General features: G+C 39.4%; 1 protein-coding gene across 1 annotated transcript; it reads right to left on the bottom strand.

Annotated features, from left to right (window-relative positions):
- Positions 1 to 27,612, bottom strand: PON2 (paraoxonase 2). Its single transcript, XM_077856851.1, has 9 exons — positions 27,455 to 27,612; positions 18,337 to 18,407; positions 11,993 to 12,048; positions 7,347 to 7,512; positions 6,684 to 6,810; positions 5,000 to 5,200; positions 2,130 to 2,211; positions 1,265 to 1,393; positions 1 to 624 (listed from the first exon to the last, which is right to left on the bottom strand). The coding sequence occupies exons 1-9, from the start codon at positions 27,526 to 27,528 to the stop codon at positions 466 to 468; spliced, it is 1,065 nt and encodes a 354-aa protein (XP_077712977.1). The 5' UTR covers positions 27,529 to 27,612; the 3' UTR covers positions 1 to 465.

Genomic DNA, 27,612 nt, shown 5'->3' with positions numbered 1-27,612 from the left:
TGGATTTCAGTTGGCCTTTACTAGAACCCCAACTCATGAAGAGTAAACAAAGATGTAAGTACAAAACATCCAAATGTTATCTATCAGTAGTTCTGAGCAGTCACAGTGGTCGCACCGTTGGAGCTGAGGTTACTCACATTTTAGGGACGCGTAGTTTACCCTGCTTCAGTGGAATGCATGCTCTGGCAGTGGGAAGGCAGAGATGAGGCTTCTTTTGTTCAGTGAATCCACTTTACAGGAAGCAGCTGTGTTCTCTCTCCTTCACATTGTTAAAAATTGTCCCCCTTCCTTTTATGTTACAAGTGCTATCAGAACTGAAGGGGCCTTTCCTTGCCGAAATAAGACTAACTATACATGTCAGACATTTCTGGGCCCATTTTGCTGGTTAAATTCCCACAAAATTAGTAATTCATAGAAAATTAAGTGTTAAAAGAAGTTAGCACGCTTGCATGCCAAAAGTACAATTCAAAGTTCACAATACAGGGCTCTGTGATATAAAGTGCCTATGAGCAGCTTCCTATCATATACTGAGGCTACAGAACTTCCCTGGAGAACAGATCCGTTGTTGGCATAAACTGTAGTCACGGTAGGCTTCTCAGATAGAATATTCTGGATGCGGAGAACCTATTCAGGGGATACAAAAGATTAATACAGAACCACCGTACACCCATGTCACTCAATCACCAATAATCCTTGTCTTCCACAATGACACAATGATTAGGAGGACATGCTGTTGAAACACAGCAGTTACCAATCTTTTTAATGTTTAAATGAAAGTACTGTTTTAAGCCTTCAAAGAACGTACTTTCTTAAACCTTCTAGCTACTGCATGCCAACACAGGATTTAGTGTTATTATAGTAATTGAGCATTAATGGAAATACTTCCACACTAATGTGAGTACTTTCACACTACGCTGGCACGAACAGAAGCCATGTCATGTGGTGAGCTGACAATAAGCCAGGTATTTAAAAAAATTGCCAGTATACCACACAAGGGGGGCGCACGTCTTTATAGAAAATGCCTTTTGACTAGTTTCCACCATAATTTAATACATCAAAAGATTATCTTTCTAAAAGTATTTGAATAAGTGAAATTCTGCCAATTATTGGCTTAAAGCACTTACAAAATCACTGCATAAGTTTATTGTATTATTGGTTTAAAATAACTAAAGAACCCATCCCTGTGACAGTTTACTGTATTATTAGTTCAAAAGGACTTGAATAATTAAAGTTGAAAAATTAAGGTTTAAAAAAATATAAAAACCTCGGATGACGGAGGATTGTTCGGGTCATAAATGAAGAGCTTCTGGCCATTAGGATGACAGCCTACCAAGATGTCCCCCGAGGAAGGATCAATAGATAAATTATCCACCAGTGTATCCAACTTAAGTACCTTCCAAATGAAAAAATATCAATATCTAAATGACTTGAGAAACTTGATTAAATAATTTAGGGCTAACCTTTCTTGCCTCTTTACACATGGGAAAATTATACACAGCTCCCTGCTTCCACCCTTTTAACACCAATATTGCTTAAAATAAATTTAATAAACTGGTTTAGAGCCACTTTTCATCTTCCCTGAAATTAAGAAACTTTGGGTGATAATCAATCTTTCTAAAAAATGAACTCCTTTTCCCTTAAAAGATGCACAATGATCAGTTAGCTCAAGGAACTCATTCAAAGCAAAATAGGAAATTCTTAATCAATCTAAAATATGTGTTGTCAAGCAGGAAGAAAATAATAATGGTGTGGAACCCAATTTCTACCTTCATTTATTATTGAAAGAGCTGACAATGTGCATAAATCTTCATTTCAGAATTCATCTATTAGTCTTTTCAATTGTGAAAATTCTTATTGGAATTCATTGGGTGCCATCAATACTTCATGGAATGGGCTCTAAATCTGATGCAAATATCACTCCCAACCCTCTGCTGCATATAATCAGTCAGTCCTTGTGATTGCTGAGGACAGGAGATTTGGCCTGGTGTACAGAGGTAATATTTAAAAACTCAGAATAGCAACCCTGGCATCATATTCTGTTCTAAGTACTGTCATAATACAGTGTAACTTCATAGTTACAAAGCATGATTGGTTAATGCCTCCTTTATATATGAAAATAAGTATTTTACCTTCAATTGCGTTAAATTCATATTAGGGTGTTTTTCCAAAACGTGGATTTCATGAGCCAGTATATCAGCAACGTAGATGTACCTTCACAGAAAGGACGCACTGGTTAGAGTTCCATGCCAATATAAAGCTTCATTAATACAGTATGGAAGAATAAGTCTTAATAACCTGCCAAGAAGTTAATCAATGATGGGCCCTCAAGGAATCCTTGATAAAGGTCAATTTTTATTTAAAAAGTAAGCTTTCAAAATCTATTCATTGTTGCTACAAACAATCACAGAATTGTTAAATTATTTTTCAAAAGGTTTGTAAGGGGAAAAGTAATATAGAACATTATTTTGAATATAAAGTCTGTGATATTTGCCACTGGAAGAACAAAACCAATGTTTGGCTTCCAGAAAAAAAGCTTTTATATTCCGCGATATAATTTGATTATTTCTAGATATCATTTTCACATAGAAATGTACGGTACAGAATATACTTTATTATTTATTAATAGCCATTCATACTTAATAAAATATTTATTAACATATTGAGAATTTTGAGAGTAAGAGATAAGTATCTATTCAGAACAATCTCTCTACATCTAAGGAGGGTGAATTAATGGACTACTCTATGGTCATTTTACTCATTGAATTGACCGTTCCATGGCAACTGTTCTATTGAGCAATTATCATGTATAAAGCCATGAGCTCGGTATTGTGACACACATAAAGAGGAGTCAGCCTTTTCCCAAAAAGGTTATAGTGTGTTGGGATGATCAGATTGGTTTGTACACACCAAACAAATAATACAGCATGACTGGTATTTCTCGTGGTAGCACGAGAAATATTTCAGGTCTAGAGACTGAGGAAATACCTAACTCCTGAGAACACAGAAGGCTTCACAAAGGAAAGGCATCTGCAGTGGATGTGGAAGGAGAGACTGGATTTGAGGAAATGAGGACAAAGAACCTTCTAGGCAGAAAAAAAAAAATACACGCAAGCAAAGGCGCAGGGGCAAGAATGAGAGACGCATATTTGCAAAATAATGAGTTCTTTGTCTAAAGCAGGGAAAGTATGAAAACAGTCAAAAAGGGAGGTTGAAACTGGCCTATTAAAGCAAGTCCAAGCCTTTAGCTTGCCTTGATTTGAGAAGCAATTGGGTCCCGCTGAATTTTTAGAATAACAAAGTGGCATAATAACAAATGGTCAGTTCCATTCAACAAGTACTGAGCATTTGCTTTGCACCTGGCAGTGCTCAGCAGGAGGAGTCAAAGATGAAGCCCACTGAGCCCCCTCTTTCGGAAAGCCTTAAAGGCTCCTGTAATACAGAAGGACAAAACTAGCAACAAGGCAAAAAATGTCAGTGAGCTGAAAACGAGTTGGAAGAAAGTCTATCACACTAGCCAGAGAGGATGAGAACCTAAAGCAGGCAGGCGTCAGGGGGAAAGGAAAGGAGATGAGGGTGGGAGGCAGAAGTCCTGGTGGAAGCAACACTGCTCTGCTCGCTTGCTGGTCGGACTGAGAGGGTGACAGAGAAGGAGTTAGAGCTGAATCCTCTCTCATCATTATTATTTGCAGCTTGGGTGCTGGAAAGTTTGAATTTCATAATTGAAAGATGAGAGTTGGGGAGAAAAACAGATTTGGCAGGAGAGTTACAGACAATTTAAATGATTCTACATCCATTTTCTGTAATCAACAAGTAAGAAGAAATTGTGTCATGAAAAAAGACATTTAGTTGTCAAGGAATGCCAAATTTATTTTGTGTTACATCTGTAGGAGTTTAAATTATTCAGCATGCTAAGGTAGTACAAGGGGAAGTTAATAAAATTTAACATCCCTTCTATATGTTACAGTTGGACGTATAGAAACAGGGAGATCATTTGGGAGGGGGGCAATTTGGCAATATCTATTAAAGTTAACATTTAAAGAGGTCATTCTGGGGCACCTGGGTGGCTCGGTTGGTTAAGCATTTGCCTCTGACTCAGGTCATAATAGGGTCCTGGGATCCAGCCCCACAACCAGTTCTCTGCTCAGCAGGAAGTCTGCTTTTCTCTCTCGTTCTCTCTCTCTCCCCTCTTCCTATCACTCCTGTTCTTTCTCTCTCTCTCAAATAAATAAAAAAAATTTAAAAATAAATAAAGGAGGTCATTCTTTGAGTAAGTGGTTTTATTTTGAGGGTTTTTTCCTACAGAAATACTCGTACAAATGGGCAGAGAAGAGTTCATAGTACTTTTAGCTAGTGCCCAGCTGGCATCTGAACCCAGGTCTCCTTGTATCATCTCCAAACATGAAGATGGATTATGCTGCAATGCTCCCTTAAGGAGCTGTTATTTAAAAACATCTGAAGAAGCTTCAGTGGTAACTGACAAATACATTTTTTATTAAAAAAAAATACAAAAAAAGACCTATGTATCCATTAACAGAGAACTGGGTTAAATAACTTTAGGATCATCCCTATAATGGAATAATATGCAGCCGATAAAACAAAGATATATTCATTTAAAAGGAAGCACCTATCTCATGCTTTAATATGTATCTGTAAATATGATCCCACTTCATAAAAATTTACATTTACAAAATTAAATTCTATAATGATATATAGCAAAATTTAGATATTGTAAGTAAATATATAATATATATGCTTTAAGTGCATATTATGTATTACATATTAACATAAATTTAATACTATTTAATACAAATATAGAAATATATACAGTATATTATATATGAGCTATATATCATATATATATACATATATATATGGTATATGTCAGAGACCAAAAAAATATCAAGGAAGCTTTTTACATTGGAAAAAAAAAAGCAAAGTGAAGAATTTGACCCAGCACACTACTAAGGAGAAATGAAGATACTCTTATAAGGAGTCATACTTTTTATCAGGTGAAATATTGATCCCATTTGCTGCATCAAATCCTTCTGCTACCACTTTAACTTCATCTGGACTGTAGTAAACAACATTTGCCCAGTGTAAGTTCAAGTATGTTTCCAAATACTTTAAGAAAGGATCAGAGAAATAGTGGTCATTGGTGGCATAGAAATGTGCTGGTCCAACAGCTATGATATCATTCACACTGAAAGAGAGAAAAATAACACATGAGAGAAAATAAAAAGCCAGTTGGTCTCCATATTAAAGATTAAGTCTCTGGAAGGCATACACAATATGGGCTTTACATTTTTGGTCACAGATTTCCCAGGAACAGCTCAGCTAAAACTCACATGGCTATATTCATATGGATTCTACTATAATATCATTTTTCAGAGAACAATTTTGTATGATAACAGGTAATTTGAAGACAGGTCATTTAGCAATTACGGCAGGACTATTACAAAAGAAAAAAGAACCTATTGCCAACAGGGTATGTTTTTTGACAGCAAGAAATGCAGGGTTTAGCAACAATATGAAAGGATATAGCTCTCTATAGTATAAAGCTGGAGAGAGCCTCACTGGCTGCTGAGCTGGTTAGGCCGTCAATAACATTTACCTAGCTTTCATTTACTCAGTTGCTGGATTTTCTTGAGTTCCTTTGCTTAGTTATTAGTCAAACTAAGGTTGACTGTTCAATTTCTACCTGACTCACAAAGCCGACCTGCCGAGAATGAACGGGCACTCAATAAACACTTGCAGAGAGATGGATGATGATATTGCCATAGCACAATGCTGCAGGTGAGAGATTTATATGCTAAAAACAATTACATTTTTAAAACCAGTTAGGCAAGGGCGTTATTAAATTTAAATTCCAATTACCCTATGCAAAAATTTCTGAAAGAACTGCTTTCTTTTTTGTTAAATGAGAAACAGAGCTACAGGGGAGGTGAGTCCCCTCTTTCTGAAACAGCACCATGATGCAGAGGCTGCCTGGACAGTATTTATGCTCCTATTTATTATGAAGTGCATTTTTTGGAAGAATGATTAGAAGTTACATGCATAAGCTCTAGCTAAGGATGGAGAAATTAAAAATGCTCATCAAGTTCAAACTTAAAAGAAGCAGTAGGCTAACACAAGCAAAGCTGGGGAGATACACATGACTCTCTTTTCGCCACATTACCAACCGGCTGTGTGTTCTGGAAGTAGGAGTGACCCACTTCCAGTCTGCATCCCTGCAATTCTGTGCAGCCATCAGCCTCCAGCTACTACTACCCCTGTGGAAGCACTTTGTGTTAGTACCAGACAAAACACAGACTTCATTTAAGCAGGCTACTCTTCCTTGCCAGGACAAGTATTATTGTTTGGGTGATGAGTCATCTGAGATGGAAGGTGACAGCAGGAAAAACAGTGAGGTTTGTCTTTGACTCCCAACATGGTTCTAAAGAGCAGCTCCCCTGTAATCCTGTGTTTTATCATTTCTCAAGGGAGTCCTTACAGAACACTGATTATTAGAAGTGACATGGACTTTCCGTGCTCTACAAGGAAATCACACACACACACACGCACATGTACTTATGTATGTGTATGCATACATGTATTTTCGCTCTTATCAAGGCTGAAAGGACCATCATGGGGAATACATGGAAAAGCCAGACATAAACTGGAGAATGAACAAAAGGGCTAAGTACCTTGGAAGAAGTTCATGTTTGATTGTTTTTAGATGCAGAAGAGAATTTTCTTCTTCTTCAAATTTAAAAATTTCCACTGTATTCTTGAATTCTGGATGGTTTACAACAAAGAGATAAACTGTGTCGTCTAAAGAATTGAAAGAACAGAGTTAATTTACAAGACAGAACCATAGGACCTCTGGGCAGACACTGACATTTAAATACCACAGGCGGGGAAAGGTTGAATGTATAAGCCATTAGAGGACCTAACAGATCATTCTTCTTCCCAGGCTCTCCCATCACTGTCTGGCTGGTGTTATTTCTGATCATTGGTCCCCTGACCTTTAAGAAAGAGTGTTTCCCACTCCATATACCGAATTCATGAATAATCTGTTTATAGTTTAATTCAGAAATATAGCTCTTTTTTAATGCAATAATCATAGATATATGAAAAAGGTTATGAAATCTAAACATTCTCCCAGATGTTATCTGATAGAAATTCCGAACATAGCCTAAGATGCTGCTAGCTGGAGAGGTAAATGATCAATTTATCTGTATGAAGAATAACAAAATAATTCATGAGTTAATTGTTCTTTTCTTACTATAGATATGATCCAAATCTATTTTCCAGTTATTTGCAAACCATGATAAGTTTCTCAGTGTGGGGAGCTCATCAGCTCTTACCGCTGTCTATGAAGGTGCTGATACCATGTGGATTGAACGAAGCCAAATTGAACCCACGGCTGATTCTTAATTCCAGTGCCCTCGGGTTTTCCTTTTTTAGATCCATCATTAATATCCCTCCAGGCTTATCTGGGGAAAAGCTGTGGAGTCCTGGACATTTTAAACCCTTTTTAAAACAGAGGAAAAAGTTAAGTAGAGAAGCTTAAGGGTGTTTATGGGCTAAAATAAACATATATGGCAGTATAAATAAATGATAGAAACTTTGGTTAAAGGTGTTTTCACTATAGCTACAAACAGCAAGAAAGCAGAGAGAGGAGACAATAGAAAAAAATAGGAACTGGGGGCCAGCAAGTTGCAAGATTAACAAGAACTGATTTTTCGGAGTTGAGGCACAAGACTCGGGGTGCAGTCTCTTAAGGGGATACCCAAAAGGTTGGTGGACTGGGATATACCAGGCAGACTTGAGAGGCATGGGGACAGAAGTGAAAATTTACAAATGAGCTGTTAACCCTCACGCCCTCAGCCTGCCCTTTGCTCCTACAGAGCCCAAAGTCTTGGTGAATGATGCCAGTCAACACTCGCCTCCTTGTCTCACACCCTAGATCCAATCCGCCAGCAAATCTTGTTGACTTTGCCTTAAAACATCTCTTCATAAGGATATGAACCTTTCTCACCACTTTGTCCATGACTGCCCTGCCCCAAACCACCAGCCCAATTATGGCAACAGCCTCACAACTAACTGCCCTTTTTCATTTTTTCTGGCCTTTCCCTATGGAAGGTTGGTTTCCCACCAGCATCCAAATGATGTCACGCCTCTGATCAAAACTTCAGCTCACTTAAATTACAAAGTAGAAGTTCTTCCGATTGACCAAAGGACCTGTGTGATCTGCCCTGCTCAGCCTCCTGCCCCTTCACCTCCTCAAACACTCCAGGTCTCTGCCCTCATCTCCTATTGGCACACAGTTTCCTTGATGATCTTCAAACAAACCAGCACATTCTCACTTCAGGGCCCTTATACATACTGTTCCCTCTGCCTAGGAATGCTCCCTCCATCACTTCCCCATCCCTGCAAGATCTAGGGCTCCTCGATGTTTTATATCTAAGTCAAATGTCACTTATCACCACTTGGCACAGATACATATTAGACATACATAAATGGCAGCCTGACCATACCCTCAACACAGCTGTCCCTCTCTACTGCCCCACTTTCCTATATTTCTCAAGTGCTGCTGTCATCTGATACAGATTCATCCTCTCCCCATTGTAACATGAGTCAGAACTTTGTCTCATTTATTCACTGCTAGATCCCAGGGCCTGGAGCAGTGCCTGGCATAAAGTTCATTCTTTTCTGACTAATTGCAAAGATCACCTTTATCATGTGCAAGATCCCTGTCTGTATACTGATCTGTTTGGGGACTTAGGCCTATTCCTATACCAATATACCACTCTTTAACTACTATAGCTTTATTTTTATACATAGCCAATATATTTATGGCGTGTCCCCATTCCTACACCTCATTGTTTTATTTTCACAAAACAGTCTTAAATATTTCTGCTTATTTCTCTGTATGAATTTTGAAAATAAAGTTGTTATGAATGGAACATTATTATTTTTATTTTTATTACTATTACATTTTCTATTTGGCTTTTCCCTGTGTGTGGGAAAGCCAGTGAGTTTTTCTATGTTCATTCTAAACCCAACCATTTCACTGAACTCTCCCCTCAGGTTGAATAGTCTATTAGTTGAATATTGGATTGTTTAAAAGGCAGGTAATGATGATGTCTGAAAATTATGGCAGTTTTTTACTTTTTTTCTACCTCATATTTCCTTTTCTTGTTTTATTGGGTTATTAAGAGCTCTAGTAGATTACTGATAGTTATAATATTTAGGGGCATTTTCTTCATTTTCTAAACATTTATAGAAAGGTGGCTAATGTTTTACCACTAAGAATGAAGTCTGCTGTAAGTTTCAGAGCAATTATCTTCTATTTCTTGTTTTCTTGGAACTTTCAATCAGGAATGAAATGTTGAATTTTATTTAATATTTTCTGAGAACTCACTGAAAATATCTGGGTCTTTTCTCTTTTAAATCTTTTAATAAATATTTTATGCAAATCTAAAAGAATATACAAAACTTAAGTATCACTGTATGCACAAAATTGAACATAACAGAAATTCTCTCCAATTTAAAAAATCCACCAAAATGATAAAACTTCAAGGCTGATAGGCTCAGTGCGGAATAAACTGGAATTACACTATTGCCATATGGCAGTGCCATTTCAGTGGCTAATAATCTCTATTTTGTATCACTATCCCATAAACAAGAGCATGATTTCAATGCACAGAAAGCTCTACCAAAGATGATGATAACTATTCATGTTGATTTTATTTTTTTAAATTTTTATTTATTTATGATAGTCACAGAGAGAGAGACAGAGAGAGAGAGAGAGAGAGAGGCAGAGACATAGGCAGAGGGAGAAGCAGGCTCCATGCACCGGGAGCCCGACGTGGGATTCGATCCCGGGTCTCCAGGATCGCGCCCTGCACCAAAGGCAGGCACCAAACCACTGCGCCACCCAGGGATCCCTCATGTTGGTTTTAATACTCAGTATCATTTAGATCTGTTTTTTCTCTTTTTAAAAGTTTTATTTATTTTTACTTGCAGCAAAATACACATAACAAAATTTTATCATCTTCACCATTTTAAGTGTACAGTTCAGCAGTGTTAAGTACACTCACATTGTCATTTAAATCTTTCTTATATCCCATTCTGGGTCATCCAGTTCTTCATTAAGTGTGATGTTGGTTTTGGGGTGACCCTCAAACCCATAACAATGGAACAGGATGGGTTGGATGGGCTAACTAACAAGCTTGGAAGAGGAAGAGACAGTTGCCATGAGGTAGGTATACATTCCTTGTTTAGAAAGGAGTGCATTCTGGGAAACAGTAGAGACAAAGCTGAGTAATTTAAAAAACAGCAGTAAAGTGGGATTGTTTCTAAATTTGGAAAAAAGAAAGGACAGTCATATAACCAAGGAAGGACAAAAAAGCTGAAGAAATTCCATTGAGACGGCTATAAGATCACTGTGGCTGTTGTAAGCCCATCAGTGAAAATGACTATAGATTTATGTGCTTGGAGACCTCACTTCTCCTCATTCAGATTTATTCCTATGGGGTTTGAATCTTGAAAAAGTTGAGTTCTGGATTACAAAAATCTCTGAGAGGGCAGCCCAGGTGGCTCAGTGGTTTAGCGCTGCCTTCAGCCCAGGGTGTGGGCTGAGATCGAGTCCCACATCAGGATCCCTGCATGGAGCCTGCTTCTCCCTCTGCCTGTGTCTCTGCCTCTCTCTCTCTGTGTCCCTCATGAATAAATAAATAAAATCTTTAAAAAATATATCTGAAAATACCTCCTTCCAAAAAAAAAAAAAAAGCAAGTGCTTTTTATATTCCTCAGGATTTTTGTGTCTCTAGTTATGAATAATTTTGACAAGGAGTTCCAATGTTTTCTCGTAAGCTTATATACATGTGTAAACGTGTACTTCCCAACACATATTTCTAGTAGAATACATTACAGAGTTCTCCTAGAAGTATCATTTTAATCATTTTGTGTAGGTGATTACATAAAACTTGTCTTTTGAAGCTGTATTTTAAAAATGTAATATAAATATTAGTGTTCTTGCCAAAGCCCAAACGTTTCCTTTTTTTCCTCAACGGTAACAATTAGCTGTTCAGTCTTCCACCTAAACACTATCAGGAACCTGATGAGCACCTTAACCCTCAATCCCCTCTAAACTCAGTTCTCTTTCCTTTCCCTTGTGTCTGACAACTGTTTTATGAGGGCTGTGACTCTTCCGAAGCATCTCCATGCTTTTCACATCTGAGTCTGAGAGCCTGAAAATAATGGATGCTAAGAGGGAACAGAATTGTCACAGGCTGCTTTCCTCAAGAAAAACCGGACCCATGACAATACCAAGGACACTCACAGGGGCCCAAGCCAAAGAAGAAAAGTGGTCAGAACTTCCTCATCGCCCACTTACAGAGTTTTCCAATTAGGTGGCTACTGGTGTAGGCCAGCACACAGGCTGATCAATTTTACAGTCTTTCTAATGTATGCCCAGGGAAGTGGTTATTTTTCAGCTTCTCAGAATTAAGGCAAAGTGAAGAGTATAAATAAACTCAGCTGATGACTTTCACAACAGGCTATTCAGAGGAAAAAGGAAGAGAGAAAAAGCCTTGGTCTGGGAAAGTTGATATTTTGTTTGAAAATAAACAAGAACAAGAAAATGAGATTAAAATTGAGTATCTAATGGAAAGAAAGATAGATGTTGGATTTGAAAAAGTGGAATCTCCACTACCACACCCAAAGTATGCTTTTTAATAAGAAACTTTTGGAACAGAGACTACATTGGAACGTTTTAGTGCAGTGTGGACACAAAGAGCAATTAGTCAAGTGGCAAAGACTATTTCATCTCTACATTTAGATAAGCTGTAGGACATTTTCCAAAATCTTGTTCAAACTGTATTTTTTTTTTCTAGAACATATATTTGAAAGTGAGGAATTTTACAAACAAGCTACTGCTCTGCAGGCCTCATCCAACTTCCCTGGACCTCCTCCACTGAGACCAGGGAAGCAAGGAGATACTCACCACACTAAAGAAAGCCAGGCCATTGGGAAGTATATCAATATCATCCGCGCCGGCTTCTGTAAGTTCAAGAAATAGATAAATGTCATGTTCAAATTCCATTATTTGTTAGATGGAGCATAACTGGGACTTAGTTTACTTTATCAGTGCCTGTATTTTTAGGAATGGCTCTAAGTTTTTCCAAGGAATCAACCACTCTCTTTAATACCCGTCAGTCTAAATCCCTTCCTGTAGTGCACCTCTGACTTTAAATGTTAGATATTTTATGTTTACTCAAATCAAAGTCAAGTAATCACCACATTTCCAGCTATAATACAGAAAAAGTTGACATCTGTACACTCTTACGATAAACATCCAGATGTCTGTACAAAAGTAATTGACATCAGGGGAATATTACTTTCAGAGAGAAGGGCTCATAGTCATTTAACCATGCAAATATCCTTGTCCCTTTCTCTGCTCATTCAATCTGAAGCAAACTCAGACATTTCTCTCATTAACAGAGATAAAACACCTGGGATTATATATTCCCTCTTTAAAAAACAGTGTCTGCTTGTTCTCATAAGTGAAGAAAGCTTCCCATTTAATCTTTAAATTTAGGCTTTAAACTACAGAAAACAACCAGTAAAAGAAAATTAATGAAAAATACCATCCACCTAAGCCAGCTGAATCTTCTAACGCTTGTCTCTGAGCAGGCTACAATTACTATTGATTGTTTATTGATTGTCTGCAGTACACTCCACACAGCACAGCAAATAATTAGACATAAGACCTTCCCAGTGGTCTCACTGTGTAAATTCTGCAGACAGATAATAGACCCAAACACAAGAAAAGAGGAATAAAAATGGCTCAGATTAAGCCAAATCATGACACATTCTTTGAGTCCACAAAATCCAATCTTCCCCTTTAAGACCTCTCCAAAGGCTTTCTCCAAGATTATTTCTAGGTTGTCAAAAACAAACAGCATCTATGCAGCCATTTTGGTTTTGATTCATGAGTTTGCATTTGGCCGGTTGCCTCCAGTGTTGTTGGCTCTATCATAGTGGAGAAAAGCACAAGAAATTATAAATGCCAAGAACTCTGCTTTGTAAAGACAATTGCAATCATGAATGCCCTCATGCCTGTTCCTTGGCAAGATGATATGCATAAGCAAGGCATAATGGAGGAGTTCTGAAACTGGGTCTGTGAATTCCTAAGGAGCCACAAATGGGTTTTAGAGTCTAGGAACTTGTTGCAATTCTGTACAATGCGAAATGTCATTTGTATGCTCAGCTGAGAAATTTTCTATTAAAAGGATCCTTGGCTTTCAGTAGGTTTAAAAAATGGCCAGTAATAGCACAAAAAAGTTTTAAGAATCACTAGTCTCTGGTCCCGTGGTGGTTCTCAAATGGTAATGAGCAGGGACCAGGGGAACTTAACACATATGTGCATATGCAACCACAAACATACAAACGCACACACTCACAAATACACGTCACTCCAAGTTTTGCTTTCTGGAACCATTTAGTAGGAAGTCAATTAAATAAAATGTGTTGCTCCTGAAAAATTACTTAAAACATTTTAATTCCAATGTGTACATGTTTATACACATAGAGCAAGAAAAGATATACAGAAGCAGATTAACAATGTTTCTTTGGGTGGTAGGATTATGAGTGATTTTCATTTTCTTCTTTATATTTTTGTTTAAAGTTTTCTACAAGTAATAGTATTGTTCTAGTAATCAGGAAAAGAACAATGTTTTTAAAAGATATTTTCATTTCAACCACATTGTAACCTTTCTGTTTAACCCCATTGCTTAATTCCAAGAAAACAAAGTCTTATCTGTAGTTTTGTTTAGTATATTTTCCAGAATCTACCCCCACCCCATCTTAATTTTATATCTATTACTACAACAGAATTTCATCATTTTGGGATGCCTGGGTGGCTCAGCAGTTGAGTGTCTGCCTTCGGCTCAGGGAGTGATCCTGGGTCCAGGGATTGAGTCCTGCATCTGGCTCCCTGTGAGGAGCCTGCTTCTCCCTCTGCCTATGTCTCTGCTTCTCTCTCTGTGTCTCTCATGAACGAATGAATGAATAAATAAGTAAATAAAATATTTTTAAAAAGAATTGTATCATTTCATATCACCTCTTTAGTGTGATTACTGCAAGAGTAGTCAATGCTGGAGAAATTTTTTCTGCTCTAATTAGTAACAGGAGTAGTACTAGTAGTAAACGGAATAGCTAGTAAGATACAGTGTTTACCAAGGGCCAGGCTCATTGTTAAGCACTTTACATACATTATTTCACATAGTTTCTAACAGCCTAAGAAGCAAGATTATTATCTCTTATTTTAGACTTAAGAATACAGAGCCTTTGAATGGGGAGGCAAATTGCTCAAGGTCACAGACTGGGGACCTGAGACTCACATCCTTTTGTTCTAACTTAAAAGCACACAGAAAAAAAGACAACCTAGCATCAAATGAATTCTTACAGTCAGAACCATCTCCTGGTTCCTCTCTAAAGACACTTTACTTTGTAAATTTGACTGTGGTCAATTCCATAGGTTGGCTTTCCCCCACAAAAGTTTGGCTTCCATTCCTCCTACCAAGATCTTCACCAATCCATATTCTGTGCTTTTCTTTAACAGCCTCTCTCAAAACCCTCTTGCGCTAGTAAGTCTTCTAGCTTAGTACATCTGATTTTAAAACTTTTTTCTTACTTCCTTTGGTAATGATTTGTGTCAGAGATGGCCAACTGCTTCCCAGTATGCATACTCCCCTTCTACCTTTTCAGCTATAGGCACATGTCAACACAGCTCTGGACATATCCTACCCCTCCTTGCAATAGTTGTGGCCATTTGCCTCCATTCAGATTAATGGGATGTAAGAGCACAATATGCATGCAATTTCTGGGTAAAATAGACTAAGCATAATATCCAAGTCTATGTTCTTTCTATTCTTTCCTGCTGGAAAGTGGCAATCAACGGAATTCTAGGCTTGGACCAAGAAAGAAACAGTATGTTGAAGACAGTTGTGTTGCTTCATCAGTCTTTGTCCCAGATTGGCCACATGGAACGCAGTCATCTTATCACCGTAGGCCATTTGCTTATTTCTGGACTGCCAAGTAAAAGAAAATAAATTTCTCTCTCCTCTAGGTGTAACAGCAAATCAGCCCTTGCCATTCCCAATAGAATATCTAATATGTAATGTACCTATTATTCTCCACCTTTTTGGCTCACTGGTGAAGTATGTGTGTTAACCACTCTGGGAGGAGATACTATATTGGAAAGAGAATTTGCAGAAGGTACTAAGCCCTTTTGAGCCTTGGGTCCTTATCTGTCATAAAAAGAAAAGAAAAAAAGAAATCTAAATCTCACAGTAGCATATATTTTATTTTCCTTTCATAGGTAGACTGTAAAGCAACTGATCACAAGGGCTGTAAACTTTAATGCTTTTTTTTTTTTAATCTCCCGAGTAGCAGTTTTTGTAAAGGTCTTGATTGCCAAGTGTATAAAACAGCTAATTAACTCAAAAGAGACAATCCATTCAAAATTTTATTTTAGTCCAGAACTCTGAATGCATGCATTTGCAAAGACATTTAGGAAATGTTTTAAGCTTTTAAGCTTCAAACAGACTTAACTAGCTCCTGTCATTATAATTTTTATTATTTAGATGCTGACATTAGGCCAAATCTTGGGTAAAAGCTTGGTTTCTGTCTGTAAGATACAATGGGAAGGAATACAAAAAAAAAAAAAAGGACAGTGAGCCTACTTTGTGACTCACAAAAAGCACATATCCTGTATGACATGTGGTAGATAACTATTTATTAAAAACAGAAAGACATGAGATGATATGTATAAAGCACCCAAGAATTGCAAAGAGTTCATTTCTAGTCATGTAGCATTAGTGTGTATATGTGTGTGTGTGTGTGTGGTGTGAGTATGGGTGTTGATGGGGATGGAAGGGTAGGGAAAAGAGGTCTTACCTCTTGGAGGGATAGCTGGCCTCAAGGGCATGACTACTACTGTTTCCAAAGTGCAAACAAAAAAGAGAACCCTTCTACTCTGTCGCCTACCATAAGAAGTTGCTTTTTCCTGTATGGGAATGTATATGCCCAGCACACTGTTATTCCTTATAATGCAAAAGACCACCAAATAAGTGATTGTTATTAAAAATATAAAAACACATGCTATTATTAACCATTATGCATCACTAACATAGCATTCAACAAATGTTCATAGAGTGTGTGCTAACCACAGAGCAAAAACAAAAACAAAAAAAAAAAAAGGAAAAAAGGCACAATTCTAATTAGACCTAAAAATGTATCCCAAATGTGCTTCTAATCACTCATCGTCTTCGCTCTGTTGCCTTTTGAAGTGCCTCAGAGGCATTAAACACTTCACAAGAAGGGCCATAGGTGACATATTTCCTCATTCTTTCCAATTCCAGACAGCAGCTCACACACATCACAACATAAAGGTCACAAACACAGACAGACGCCTGTTCAGAATACAAATGTCTTTGGGCTTGTTTTTCTCCGAGGAGCCCTCCATCCCAGTGAGTTGTAACAGCAATACACTTGGCGGTTCATCCTGTAATGTGTCTGGCTGTGCCCTATTGTCTACTCTGAGACTTCAATTCACAGAAGGTGGGCTCCACGGGGCCAAGGGCTGTTTAATAATTTGACAATTATTAACTCAGTAGCAAAAGTAACCTTCGAGATCACTGACTCAACCTCCCAACCTTGTACAACATCCCTCACAGACGCCATCTGGCTTTTGCTTTGTGGCCAGTTTTGAGAGGGCTCTTCACGATTGCAATCAGAAGGCAGGATAGAGTGGCAGAGTTTCTTCGGACTCCAGACAACCTTATTTCTAGAACAGTCTGCCTTATCCAGCGCAGATCTAGACAGTCTGGTATTTGATACTGAGTTTGTATCCTCCTGCTAAGTGTGTGGGCCACAGTAACAAAGAGAAGAAGCTTCAGGAGAAAGAAGTCAAGGAATCTAGGCCTAGGGAGATAGCACTGGGAAAAAGTATCAAAGTAACAATAGAAAATAGTAGACAGGGCACATAAAAAACAGATGTTTAAAGAAGAGGCAAGAAACAGAACCAAAAAGAAAGTTTGAAGAAGAGAAGGCTGCTCTGAAAACTGATAGGTTTCATGAAAATGAAGCCTTCTTGCATGTGATCCAGCAGAGGATCACTAGTTTGTTTTTGCTCAAAGAGCATTTTGAGCCCTGTCTGTGGTAAATATGCTTATAAATATGAGCTACTAAGTTTATTAGCATTGCCAATTCCAGGGCAACGTAACAATGGCTAAAATTTTTAATATTTTTAAATATTTATTTATTTATTTATTTTAGAGAGAGGGAGGAAGAGTGTATCCACGGGTGCACGCACTTGCGCACATGCTCACACACACACACACACACACACAAACACGTGAGTGGGGAGAGAGGGATAGATAATCCCAAGCAAGCTCCACACTCAGAGTGGAGCCCAGTTTGGGGTTTGATCCCTCAACCCTGAGATCATGACCTGAGATGAAACTAAGAGTTGGACCCCCAACCAACTGAACCACTCAGGCGGCCCAACTATCAAAACTTTAAACAGATGTGCTAACTGAACGACAATCTCACTATTAAGAATTCACCTAAAGATATACAAGAGCTCTATGTACAATGATGGTCACTGATTTGTTTGTAGTTGCAAAAAAACTACAACCATCCGAATGTGCATTAGGAGGGAAATGATTAAATAAATCCTGGTACCTGCAAACATTAAAAAGATTGAGGTAGACCTACATGTGTTGATGTGGGGAGCTGTTGACACTGCATTTGGAATAAGCAGGTTGTAGAATATAATCTTACAGTAAGATGCCATTTGGGAAAAATATGTATGTGTGCATATGTGTGCTTGCCTTTGAGCTGGAAAGAAAAACTTTATCTCTAGAGTTATTTCTATAGGGATGGAGATTTTTGTTGACAGATTTTTATTTTCCATTTTGTTACTTCTCTTCCTTCTCACACCTTCACTAGCTGACTGCTACACTGTCAGAGCACCGCTTCCAGGGGCCACACAGTGAAGATACAGACTTTATAAAACTGGTTCAGAAATGTCACTAAACAAGCAAGAAATCAAACAATAAACATAAGATTACACAAATAATTAATAAATTGCAGCGAGAGTGAGAAAGAGAAGAAATACAGGTGCATGAGATCAAAAAAAGATTGACTGAAGAGGTTTTTGTTGATTTAATGTGATTTTTCCTCTGATAAACACTAGTGGCATGCCAAAATACTGTTAATGAGTTTTTTTGTGTTGGTGGCCAAACGATGTAGGGTGTATAGCCAGCATTTTCTCCTACTTACCGATTCCTTTAATGAGGTGGCAGTTTGGAAGGTCTACAGATTCTACTTCTCTGGAGGCTTTAAGTCGATTCCTGTTTAAAAAAAAAAAAAAATCTATCTGTTTATGTATTCCTTGCTTTGTTGCAGACAGGGTTTAAAGAGGCTTACAGCAATACATAAAACACAGCATAAATCTAAAGCAGATAAAAGAGAAGATAGAAAAACAAGGGTAGGAACATAAAATCGCACCAGAAATGAAGTTAAAATAAAAATGTATATCACAAAGTTCTATATGTGAATGTGGGTCATAAAAGAAAGCCAATAACTCAACAAATAAAACTGGTAATGCAAGTTCCAATGCAAATACAAACACGGCACCACCAGGTCACATTTCTCACGGCTCTGGTGTTACGGGAAGAGCTCCAGATGTAGAACCAGAAGCCCTGTCTCCCTCCCTCCCAAGGGCCCAAAGGAGCCAAAAAACGCCCAGGCCCTCTGCAAAATGACACAGTGCCTGACAGGAGGCCGAGAGAGGATGTGGGTTCAGAGCCAGGCACACAGAAGATACCCCACAAACAGCCATTAAGAAATACATGGAGGAGGACCCGCCCCCATCACAACATTTATTGGGTGAGAACTTTGGAGAACACCAACTACTGCAACAAAAGTACATGCTGTTGTTTCACAAAGAGTAAAAGTGCAGAAATAATGAGGAGATGGTGAACTGTAATACAATATCTTCCTCACCCCCGGACCCGGAAGAGGACCACAAAGCAGTCTGGCCAAACGCATCTGGGAACTCTTCTTTAGAAGCCACATGTTGTAGGCCTTCCCTTCTCGTCCTTAGCTGTCTCTCACCTTCTCTTTCTGTTCTCTACAGTCATTAATAATCATAATGCTCACAGACTAGTTTACATTTTTTCAAAGTGAGTCACACATACCACACATTTAAGAGATAAAACTGACAATTTGCCGCTTGTCCCTCTCCTTTTCATATCACTGACAGCGTCTGACTTCTAGACACAGAATTTGGGGAAGGTTACCAGTCTCAGGAATGTGGAAGAAGGCGGAGGCCTACCTAACCCAGAATTATGAACAGGTGGTAGCGACTATATATTTTGGCAACTCATATCTCGTATATAAAGTCTGTATATAAAGTCTCTAACTAAAATGTTCATCAGTGTGTTACTTCAAATCGTATAATTCAAATAGTGTCAAAATTTCTCGAAACAATATAGCAATAAGGCAACAAAATAAAAATTAAAGTGAATAAAATAAATATGTAAAATATACAGGCAGAATAAAAATTAAAAATAAGTCTTTAAAAGTAAAGCAATAAAAAAAGACCATAAATCTCACATTTACAAGTCCCAGGAGTGATTTAAAGGGGGGGGGGGGGGGGAAGAGAGAAATATGTATATTTCGCCTAATGTGGTAGGTTGAATGACTTCATTTAATTGTAAAAACAACCCTAAGTACGTACCACTGTCCCTGCTTTTCGGATGAGGAAAGTGACTCAGAGGTGAAGGGACTTTGCTGAGGTCTGGCACCTGCTGGGAAAAACCTTCCAGAAGCAGTGCTCTAACCCACTCTGGTATTTTTCTCAAAAAGAGTGAAGAGATCCGTGTGTCTGTCTTAACAGCAAAGCTACCTGATGTGACTCTCTATGGGCTTCAGTCTTCTTTATGCATAAAATAAGGATGAGGCTAGTTGACTTCCCAGGTTCAGTGGACACTGCACGACTCCAGAATAGAGATATGTCAGTAGGTTCCAGCTATGGTTTCATCAAGTTTCTGTTATCATGCATTGGTTTGGGTGTCACTTTCATACAACCTACTATTATGCCCATTTAACGATATAAAAATAGATAATGAGAATTGTCATCTACCATTTTCAAAGATAAATTATATGGATAAAATAAAATTCAGATGTGTTTAAATGGTTTAATATGGGTTATTTTTTAGAGTCAACTTAGAGCTGCATAAATGACTGATAATTACACACTGCTAATAGGGCAATCTTCATCAACTAGTTAAGTTGTACAATATCATCTCTAAATACACAGACTGCCGACTATTCAAACTAGAATTACACATGGGCTGTGCATAAATTCTGGTTAACCAGGTCATTTTTTCTTTCTTTCTTTTATAATAAAAGAAAGATGGGATTTTGCTTCCAACCTTTGTGACCCATCGAGACTTTCAAATTCATTCAGTGGAAAACTGCTAGGTTTTTTACCTGGTAGAAGTACCAGTTCCCTACTCATTACTGAACTTCTGTATTCCAGGATGGTAGGCCCTATTAGCTGACAAACCTAAAGCCATTCTCACTTCCTTTCTTCCTTGCTCCTTTCCATTGCAGAGAGAGACAAGCCAAATATTTGCTTTCCCAGCCTCCTTTATATTTAGGGGCAATCCTATGACTTGGGCTTTGGAGAAAGATTTTTGTTCCTGATAAAAAAAAAAAAAGGCAGATACAAGAAGAGTGCTAACTGGAGTCACCCCTTCTCTCTTCATGATGTGACCACACATGCCGTGCTCAGGACTGTAACAACCATTCAGCAGCCTTAACATGACAAGATTGAAGACAGAAAGCTAAAAGTGAAGGATTGAAGGACAAAACTAGAAGAACCTAATTTTTTGATATGATCATGGGCTTAAGGGACAAGGTGTAGAATGACTCTCCTACAAAGTTTTTATCATGTGAGAAAAAATAAGCCTTATATTTGTATATGTTATAATTAATTGAAGTATAATTGAGGTATGTTACTTGAGGCTGAAAGCACTCTTAACTGTTAATAGAATTAAGAAGTTTGGGGGAATATACAAGAGAAAGCTACACAAACCTCTTTGGGCTAGTACATCAATAAGCCTAAATGCTAGTTAATTCAGGCCAAATTAAAAATAAATAAGTAAATGGTACAAACACAAATAAGTGACATTTTGGCACAGCCTACTTGCTCCCTAGCACTTATGTCCATAGCCTGCTTATGAATGTACTAGGTCAGAGACAGCTGTCTGCTGTCATGCAGACATTGCTAATCAATCCCAGCATTCTTTCCCTTTAATCCATAGCCATCCTCACACACAACATTCCAGGCAACCACTACTGCTCTGGGTTCCCTTTGCTTTTCTCACTTTCCTCTTCTTTTTCATTAAAAGTTGGTTATTTTCCTTTGAGTCATAACTATGTGATGGGTATAATACAACAAAGCAAATACATTGTGTCCCTGGGGCACCTGGGTGGCTCAGGGGTTGAACGTCTGCCTTCGGCTCAGGGTGTGATTCCAGGGTCCTGGTATGGAGTCTCACATCTGGTCCCTGCATGGAGCCTGCTTCTCCCTCTGCCTATGTCTCTGCCTCTCTCTGTGTGTCTATCATGAACAAATAAATAAAATCTTTTAAAAAAATAACACTGTCTTCCTTCAACTGAGCCAGCAATCATTTCCCCAATGACATCCACCAGACACATGTACATCAAGTTTCCTCATCTTGGGGTCCAGTGACCTCCAAAGAGTCCATGGGTAAAATTCAGGGATCCATGAACATGGATGGGGGAAAAATACATCTTTATTTAAACCTTCTGAAATTAAGCATTTCCTTTGATGATGAGTGCAGGCAAGAAACCACAGAACTTTCTATTAGCAGTATCTGTGTCCCTCTGTCAAAACGGAAATCGCAGATACTGTTATATCACATTTCAGTTGTGGTAAGTATCTCAAAATATCATTTATACTCACCACTACTTCAAAATATCTATAGCTACATATTTAACGACCTTTATATCTATTTAAGGCTTTAATTAAGAAGCCTATGTTATTATATCATACATTAGATTTTAAAAATAAGTTGGTAATGGTATTAAAGTATATAAATTAGTATTAACTCAAATAGTATTTAATTTTGTTTTGGAATCCTGTGTATTTTATTTTATGCACTTAAAAATATGATGTTGACCAAGGGTCCATCAACTGATCAATAGATAAAGAACATGTGGTATATATATAACATAGAACAGCATTCAGCCATAAAAAAAGAATGAAATCTTGCCATTTGCAATGACATAGATGGAGCTAGAGGGTACTATGCTAAGTGAAATAAGTCAGAGAAAGACAAATACCATATGACTTCACTCATATGTGGAGTTTAAGGGAAAAAAAAAAAACAAATGAGCAAAGGAGGGAGAAAGAGGGAGGAAGAGAGAGAAATAAAAAATAAAATGTTAATTATAGAGAACAAACTGATGGTTACCAGAGGGAGGTTGGGGGGAGGGGGATGAGATAGGTGATGGGGATTAAGGAGGGCACTTATCGTGAAGAGTACAGGGTGATATATGGAAGTGCTGAATCACTATATTGTACACCTGAGCCTAATATAACATTGTATGTTAACAAACGGAATTAAAATAAAAACAAAACAAAAACAAACGAGGAGCACCACATGTACACACAAAAAAATTTTAAATAAAATAAAAGCATAATGCTAAGAAGCCAAGGCTTTAACAGACTACCAAACAGATCTATGTCACAAAAGTCTAAGGGCCCCTGTTTGCACATTGTCATTACAGGTAACTTTCACTGAACACTTACTATATATTTGGTGTTGTTTTAGCACTTTACAAGAATGAACTCTTTTATTTTTCATGGCCCCACTATGGAGTGTGTAGTATTAATATTCTCATCCTACAGGTTAGGACACTGAGGTACAGAAAGGTGAAATAAAAAGCCAAGAACCCAGGTAAACAATGGAGCTAAGAAATGAATTCAGGCTATCTAGCCACAAGCATGAACCTTTAGCCAATAGTCATGACCATGAAATCAATTTCTATTTTTTAAATGTTTTTTTTAAAAAGATTTTATTTATTTATTTATTTGAGAGAGTGAGAGCAAGAGCAGAGGGAGGGGCCAGAGGAAGAGGGAGAAACAGATTCTCTGCTGAACAGAGAGCCCTTTGTGGGGCTCGATCACAGGACCCTGGGTTCATGACCTGAGCTGAAGGCAGGTGCCCAGCCAACTGAGCCACCAAGGTGCCCCTCAATTTCCATTTCTTTTACTCAGGAGACAGCATTATCCATACAGAGTGGGAGGAGAGGGGCAATTAGTTATTATGTTACCTCATCTTCAGCAAACTAGGAACACAGTGTTACTACCTGGCATGGCTTTGTTCCATATTTCATGGCCTTTGAATTTACAAACTACTTGTGGGGCTTTATCTTTTAAGTACAGACTTAAATATAGGCAAACGGGGGCTTTATCTTTTATATACAGACTTGTAAAACCCATTGGAATTCACCCCTTGGGCCCCTGTAATGCTTTTAGTACTTAGTAGCTAAGAATTTGTGAGTAAGCATCTTAGGCTGGAAGTAATTTGCTCCAAAGGCAGGAAAGCTAAGAGGCAGTGGGGACATTGGGGCATCCAGAAGACCTGGTTTGGAGTATAGGTTCAGCACTAATTACCTGCTGAAATAACTAGTTGACCTCCTCCAGCCTCAGTTTTAACATGTCTAATACAGAAAGGAAGACAGTATTTGCAGAATGAAGGCATAAATGTAAAAGGCTTTCTTTCAAAATGTCAGTACATGTATGGATATTTTGGCTTAGGGACACCTGGGTGGTTTAAGCACCTCACTCCTGATTTTGGCTCAGGTCATGGCATCCATTGTGGGATGGAGCCCCACATGGGGTTCCACACTCAGCAAGAAGTCTGCTTGAGATTCTCTCTCTCTCCCTCTGCATCTCCCCCTTGCTCTCTCTCTCTCAATAAGTAAAAAAAAAAAAAAAAAATTTAAATGTACATTTTGGCTTAATATTAAAGAACGTTTGACACTTTTGACACAATGATCAGCACACAGTAGTCACACAATACACGGTAGGGAAGATGGTAGTTAAAAAATAAAGCCTGACCTTGCAGAAGTGTTCAAAAGCAGTCTGGACGGCTTTTTGGTGTAACTGTCATAAAATCTATCACGCAAAAGGCAGAATGTTCAGATGCCTGTTTAGGGATTCCTGCTCATGCATGGGTCTCTGATGTACTCAAGTCTCATGATTCATCCAAGGGTGTGTACTTTGCAACAGGTAGCAACTGGCTTGGGGATATTTGCGTAGTTCTATTTTCCCCTTTATTGCTCAACTTGGGAGGAGTGGAAAACTTGGGTGTAATACGCCATCCTCCCCTGAGAACTTTAGCCAGTTACAGTCCAGAAGGAAAGAGATGGCTTTGATTCCATTTATCCATCTGGGATATATATACTTATACTAAAAAAAATATTCATTATCCATTATTTATCTGAAATTCAAATTGAAGTTTAAGTGAATACCCTGGGGGAGAGAAACAACTTGAGTGCCTAAGTACAAAGTGCCATCTCTAAAAATAGAATAATGAAATAGCAGGGGGCAGCCCTGATGGCTCAGCAGTTTAGCGCCGCCTTCAGCCCAGGGTGTGATCCTGGAGACCCGGGATGGAGTCCCCCATCGGGCTCCCTGCGTGGAGATGGAGCCTGCTTCTCCCTCTGCCTGTGTCTCTGCCCCTCTCTGTGTGTGTGTGTCTCTCATGAATAAATAAATAAAATCTTTTTTTAAAACTGAAATAGCGGGGAAACCTAATTCAAAAACCAGCCTGTTTTTTGAAGAGCCTTTCCTTATGGGGAGGTAGGAACATGCTGCTTTTCAAAATAGACCCTAGGGTGTAAAAGGAGAGATGCTATGCATTTGAGCACTCCACCTATAACCCTGTAAACAGCAGGCACTTGATATTCCACAATCACAAGGTTAGCAGATAAAATACAAGACGCCAAAATTTGAATTTCAAATAAAGAATGATATTTTAGTACAATTATGCCCCAATATTGCAATGGGATATGCTTATACAACAAAATGATTTGTTGGTTATCTGAAATTCGCATTTAACTGGGCATCCTGCATTTTTGTTTGCTGCATCTAGCCACCTATCACATATCCTAATGTTCTCACATCAACTGATTTGGGACTCCAACTATCCAATGAAGTTAGATCTAGTGACCTAGAAAGTCACTGCTCAGTAAAATGTATTGCGGTCAAATCTTTATAAAGAAAAGATGCATTAAATTGTGAATTACCTATAAGGTACATTCTATGTAAATAAGCCTTATTTACTTTTTCTTGGGTTTGTAACTACAATTACCATTTAAAGGGACTTAAGTTTAAAACTTGAAGATTATTAAGAAGAAGAAACCATTATTTGGGAAAACTTCAACTTGTGGGAACACGGGTGGTTTGGACTTTAGGGAAGTTTAATGAGCTTGTACATTTTAGCGGTATCACCTTTGAAACTGAAAGTTGGACACTCGTACGAAATCATCCATCTCAAGAACGTTCTGCAGAGCAGGTTTGGGTATTTACGTAACAGGAAAATTAAGGTCAACATGTCCATTTTCTACCAGTTAGCAATCCTTCCTCCTACTTGCATCCCTCTATCAGCAGATGAAGCTCCAGCTCCAGGACGGTAGAGACAGAAGCCCTGGTATCACCTTTGAGGTCCCCCTTTCTCAGTGAGGCTCCAGAGTGTGGGCCCCTGTCCTGTTATTCTCTCCAAACTACTGCAACTACCTTAACAAGTTTCCCCACGTCTATTCACTCTCTGTTCTACTACTTCTCAATTGTAACTGCGTATTACAATTATAAGGAGGATTTTTTAAAATAAAAAACACTCATCCCCAGGGCCCCACACAGACCAGCTGGATACGAATCTCTAGGGGTCCAGCCCAGACATCAGCCCACCAGGAGATGCTAAGGAACAGCCAGGATGGAGAACTACTGCTCTCTTCCAATCCGTCCTTCCAGCTTCATCTCTACAGCAGCGCAATTAATTCTGCTTTATAGCACAGCAACTGATTGTATTTTATATGATTCCTACTTAAACACACATACACAAACATCAATAGTTCTGCCTTGCCTATCAAAGCAGGCCCCAATTCTTGAACTTCTAATTAACCACCTCAAGACCCACCTTTTCCCCAACCCTGACTCTTCTCATCCCTTAACTTTACGCTCCCCTCAGGCTGGTCTACAGCTAGTCTCCAAACTTCCCCACCTTTCCCCCTCTGCTGGGGCTGCACTTTTCATCTGGAATGACCCCATATGTGTTTCACTGATCCTTCAAGGCTAACGTCAAATAGTGTCTTCCTCTGAACGCCACCTTCAGGGGCTGGAATCTTTCCCCCTTAAGCCTGTAGGGGTTGGTTTGTCCCTGGTCTGGACATCCTAATGGATATATTTGTTTTATTTCTCTCCTCCCCTGGCATAGAGTGAACTCAGAGATTAAGGACCGTGCCTCACTCCATTACAGGGGTCTAGGAGGGCACACCATACAGAGAAGGTGCTCACTACTTCTGGAATCCTTTTGCAGGAGGCTTCTAAAATTTGAGTTGGTTAATTTAGAAACTCTGATGTCCACCCATCCGCGGTTTTCATCACAATTAAACTGGGAGATGGACCAGGCTCATGCTGTCTGTCATTCTGGCCCCAGGGTTCCCGAGTGGCCATAAATGAGGAAGTGATGTAAGAACAGTAGCTGAGGATCTCGAGTCACTTCGATCTCCACAGCGCCAAGATTAGAAAGTTGAAAAGTTTCTCCAACTACGCGGGGGAAGGGATGGTGAGCAGCTTTATTAACGACGGCGACCGGTCTGGGCAGCAAAGAGAAGCACAGCAGCACCCAAGATCTGAAACAAATCTTTACAATTAAAGGTTCGGTGCATGAGTAATACTAGTTTTGCTAACAAAGCTGAAGCGCCGGGTTTGCAACTGCAAAGCACCCGCTGGTCCAACCGGGCGGAAAAGAACTCTGCGAGGCTGCAAAGGCGCCTCCGCTTCCCGGGAAGTCTGCGGCGCCGGCCCACCCGGTGCGGGGCGCTGCCGGGAGCCGGGCGCGGGGGCCAGGTGTGCGCCGAGCCGCGGCGCTGCCAGCACTCGGGGCTCCCCGCCCGCAGCTCCAGATTCCCGGCACGGCCTGCGCCCTCCCCCGCAGCCCCGGCCGGCCGGGCCTGGGGGCCCCGGGGCGGGGGCCGCTCGGGGAGCCCGCCCCCTCCTCCGCCCCCGCCCCCGCGCCCTGCGCCCCGCGCCCCGGCCAGGCCGCGCGCCGACGGCTCGGGGCCCCCCACCTACCTGAGCGCCAGGAGCCTCTCGCCCAGGAGCGCCAGCGCTAGCCCCAGCAAGCCCACGGCCAGCAGCCGCCCCATGGCGCGGGAGCCGGCGCCGCCTCCGCCTCGCTGGCGCGGGTCGGGGAGCCCTGCGCGCCGCGCCCGCCTCCCGCCTCCCCGCTC

This window comes from Canis aureus, chromosome 18 (assembly GCF_053574225.1).
Source record: "Canis aureus isolate CA01 chromosome 18, VMU_Caureus_v.1.0, whole genome shotgun sequence".
Taxonomy (NCBI): domain Eukaryota; kingdom Metazoa; phylum Chordata; class Mammalia; order Carnivora; family Canidae; genus Canis; species Canis aureus.
This window is presented reverse-complemented; position numbering and strand designations above follow the sequence as displayed.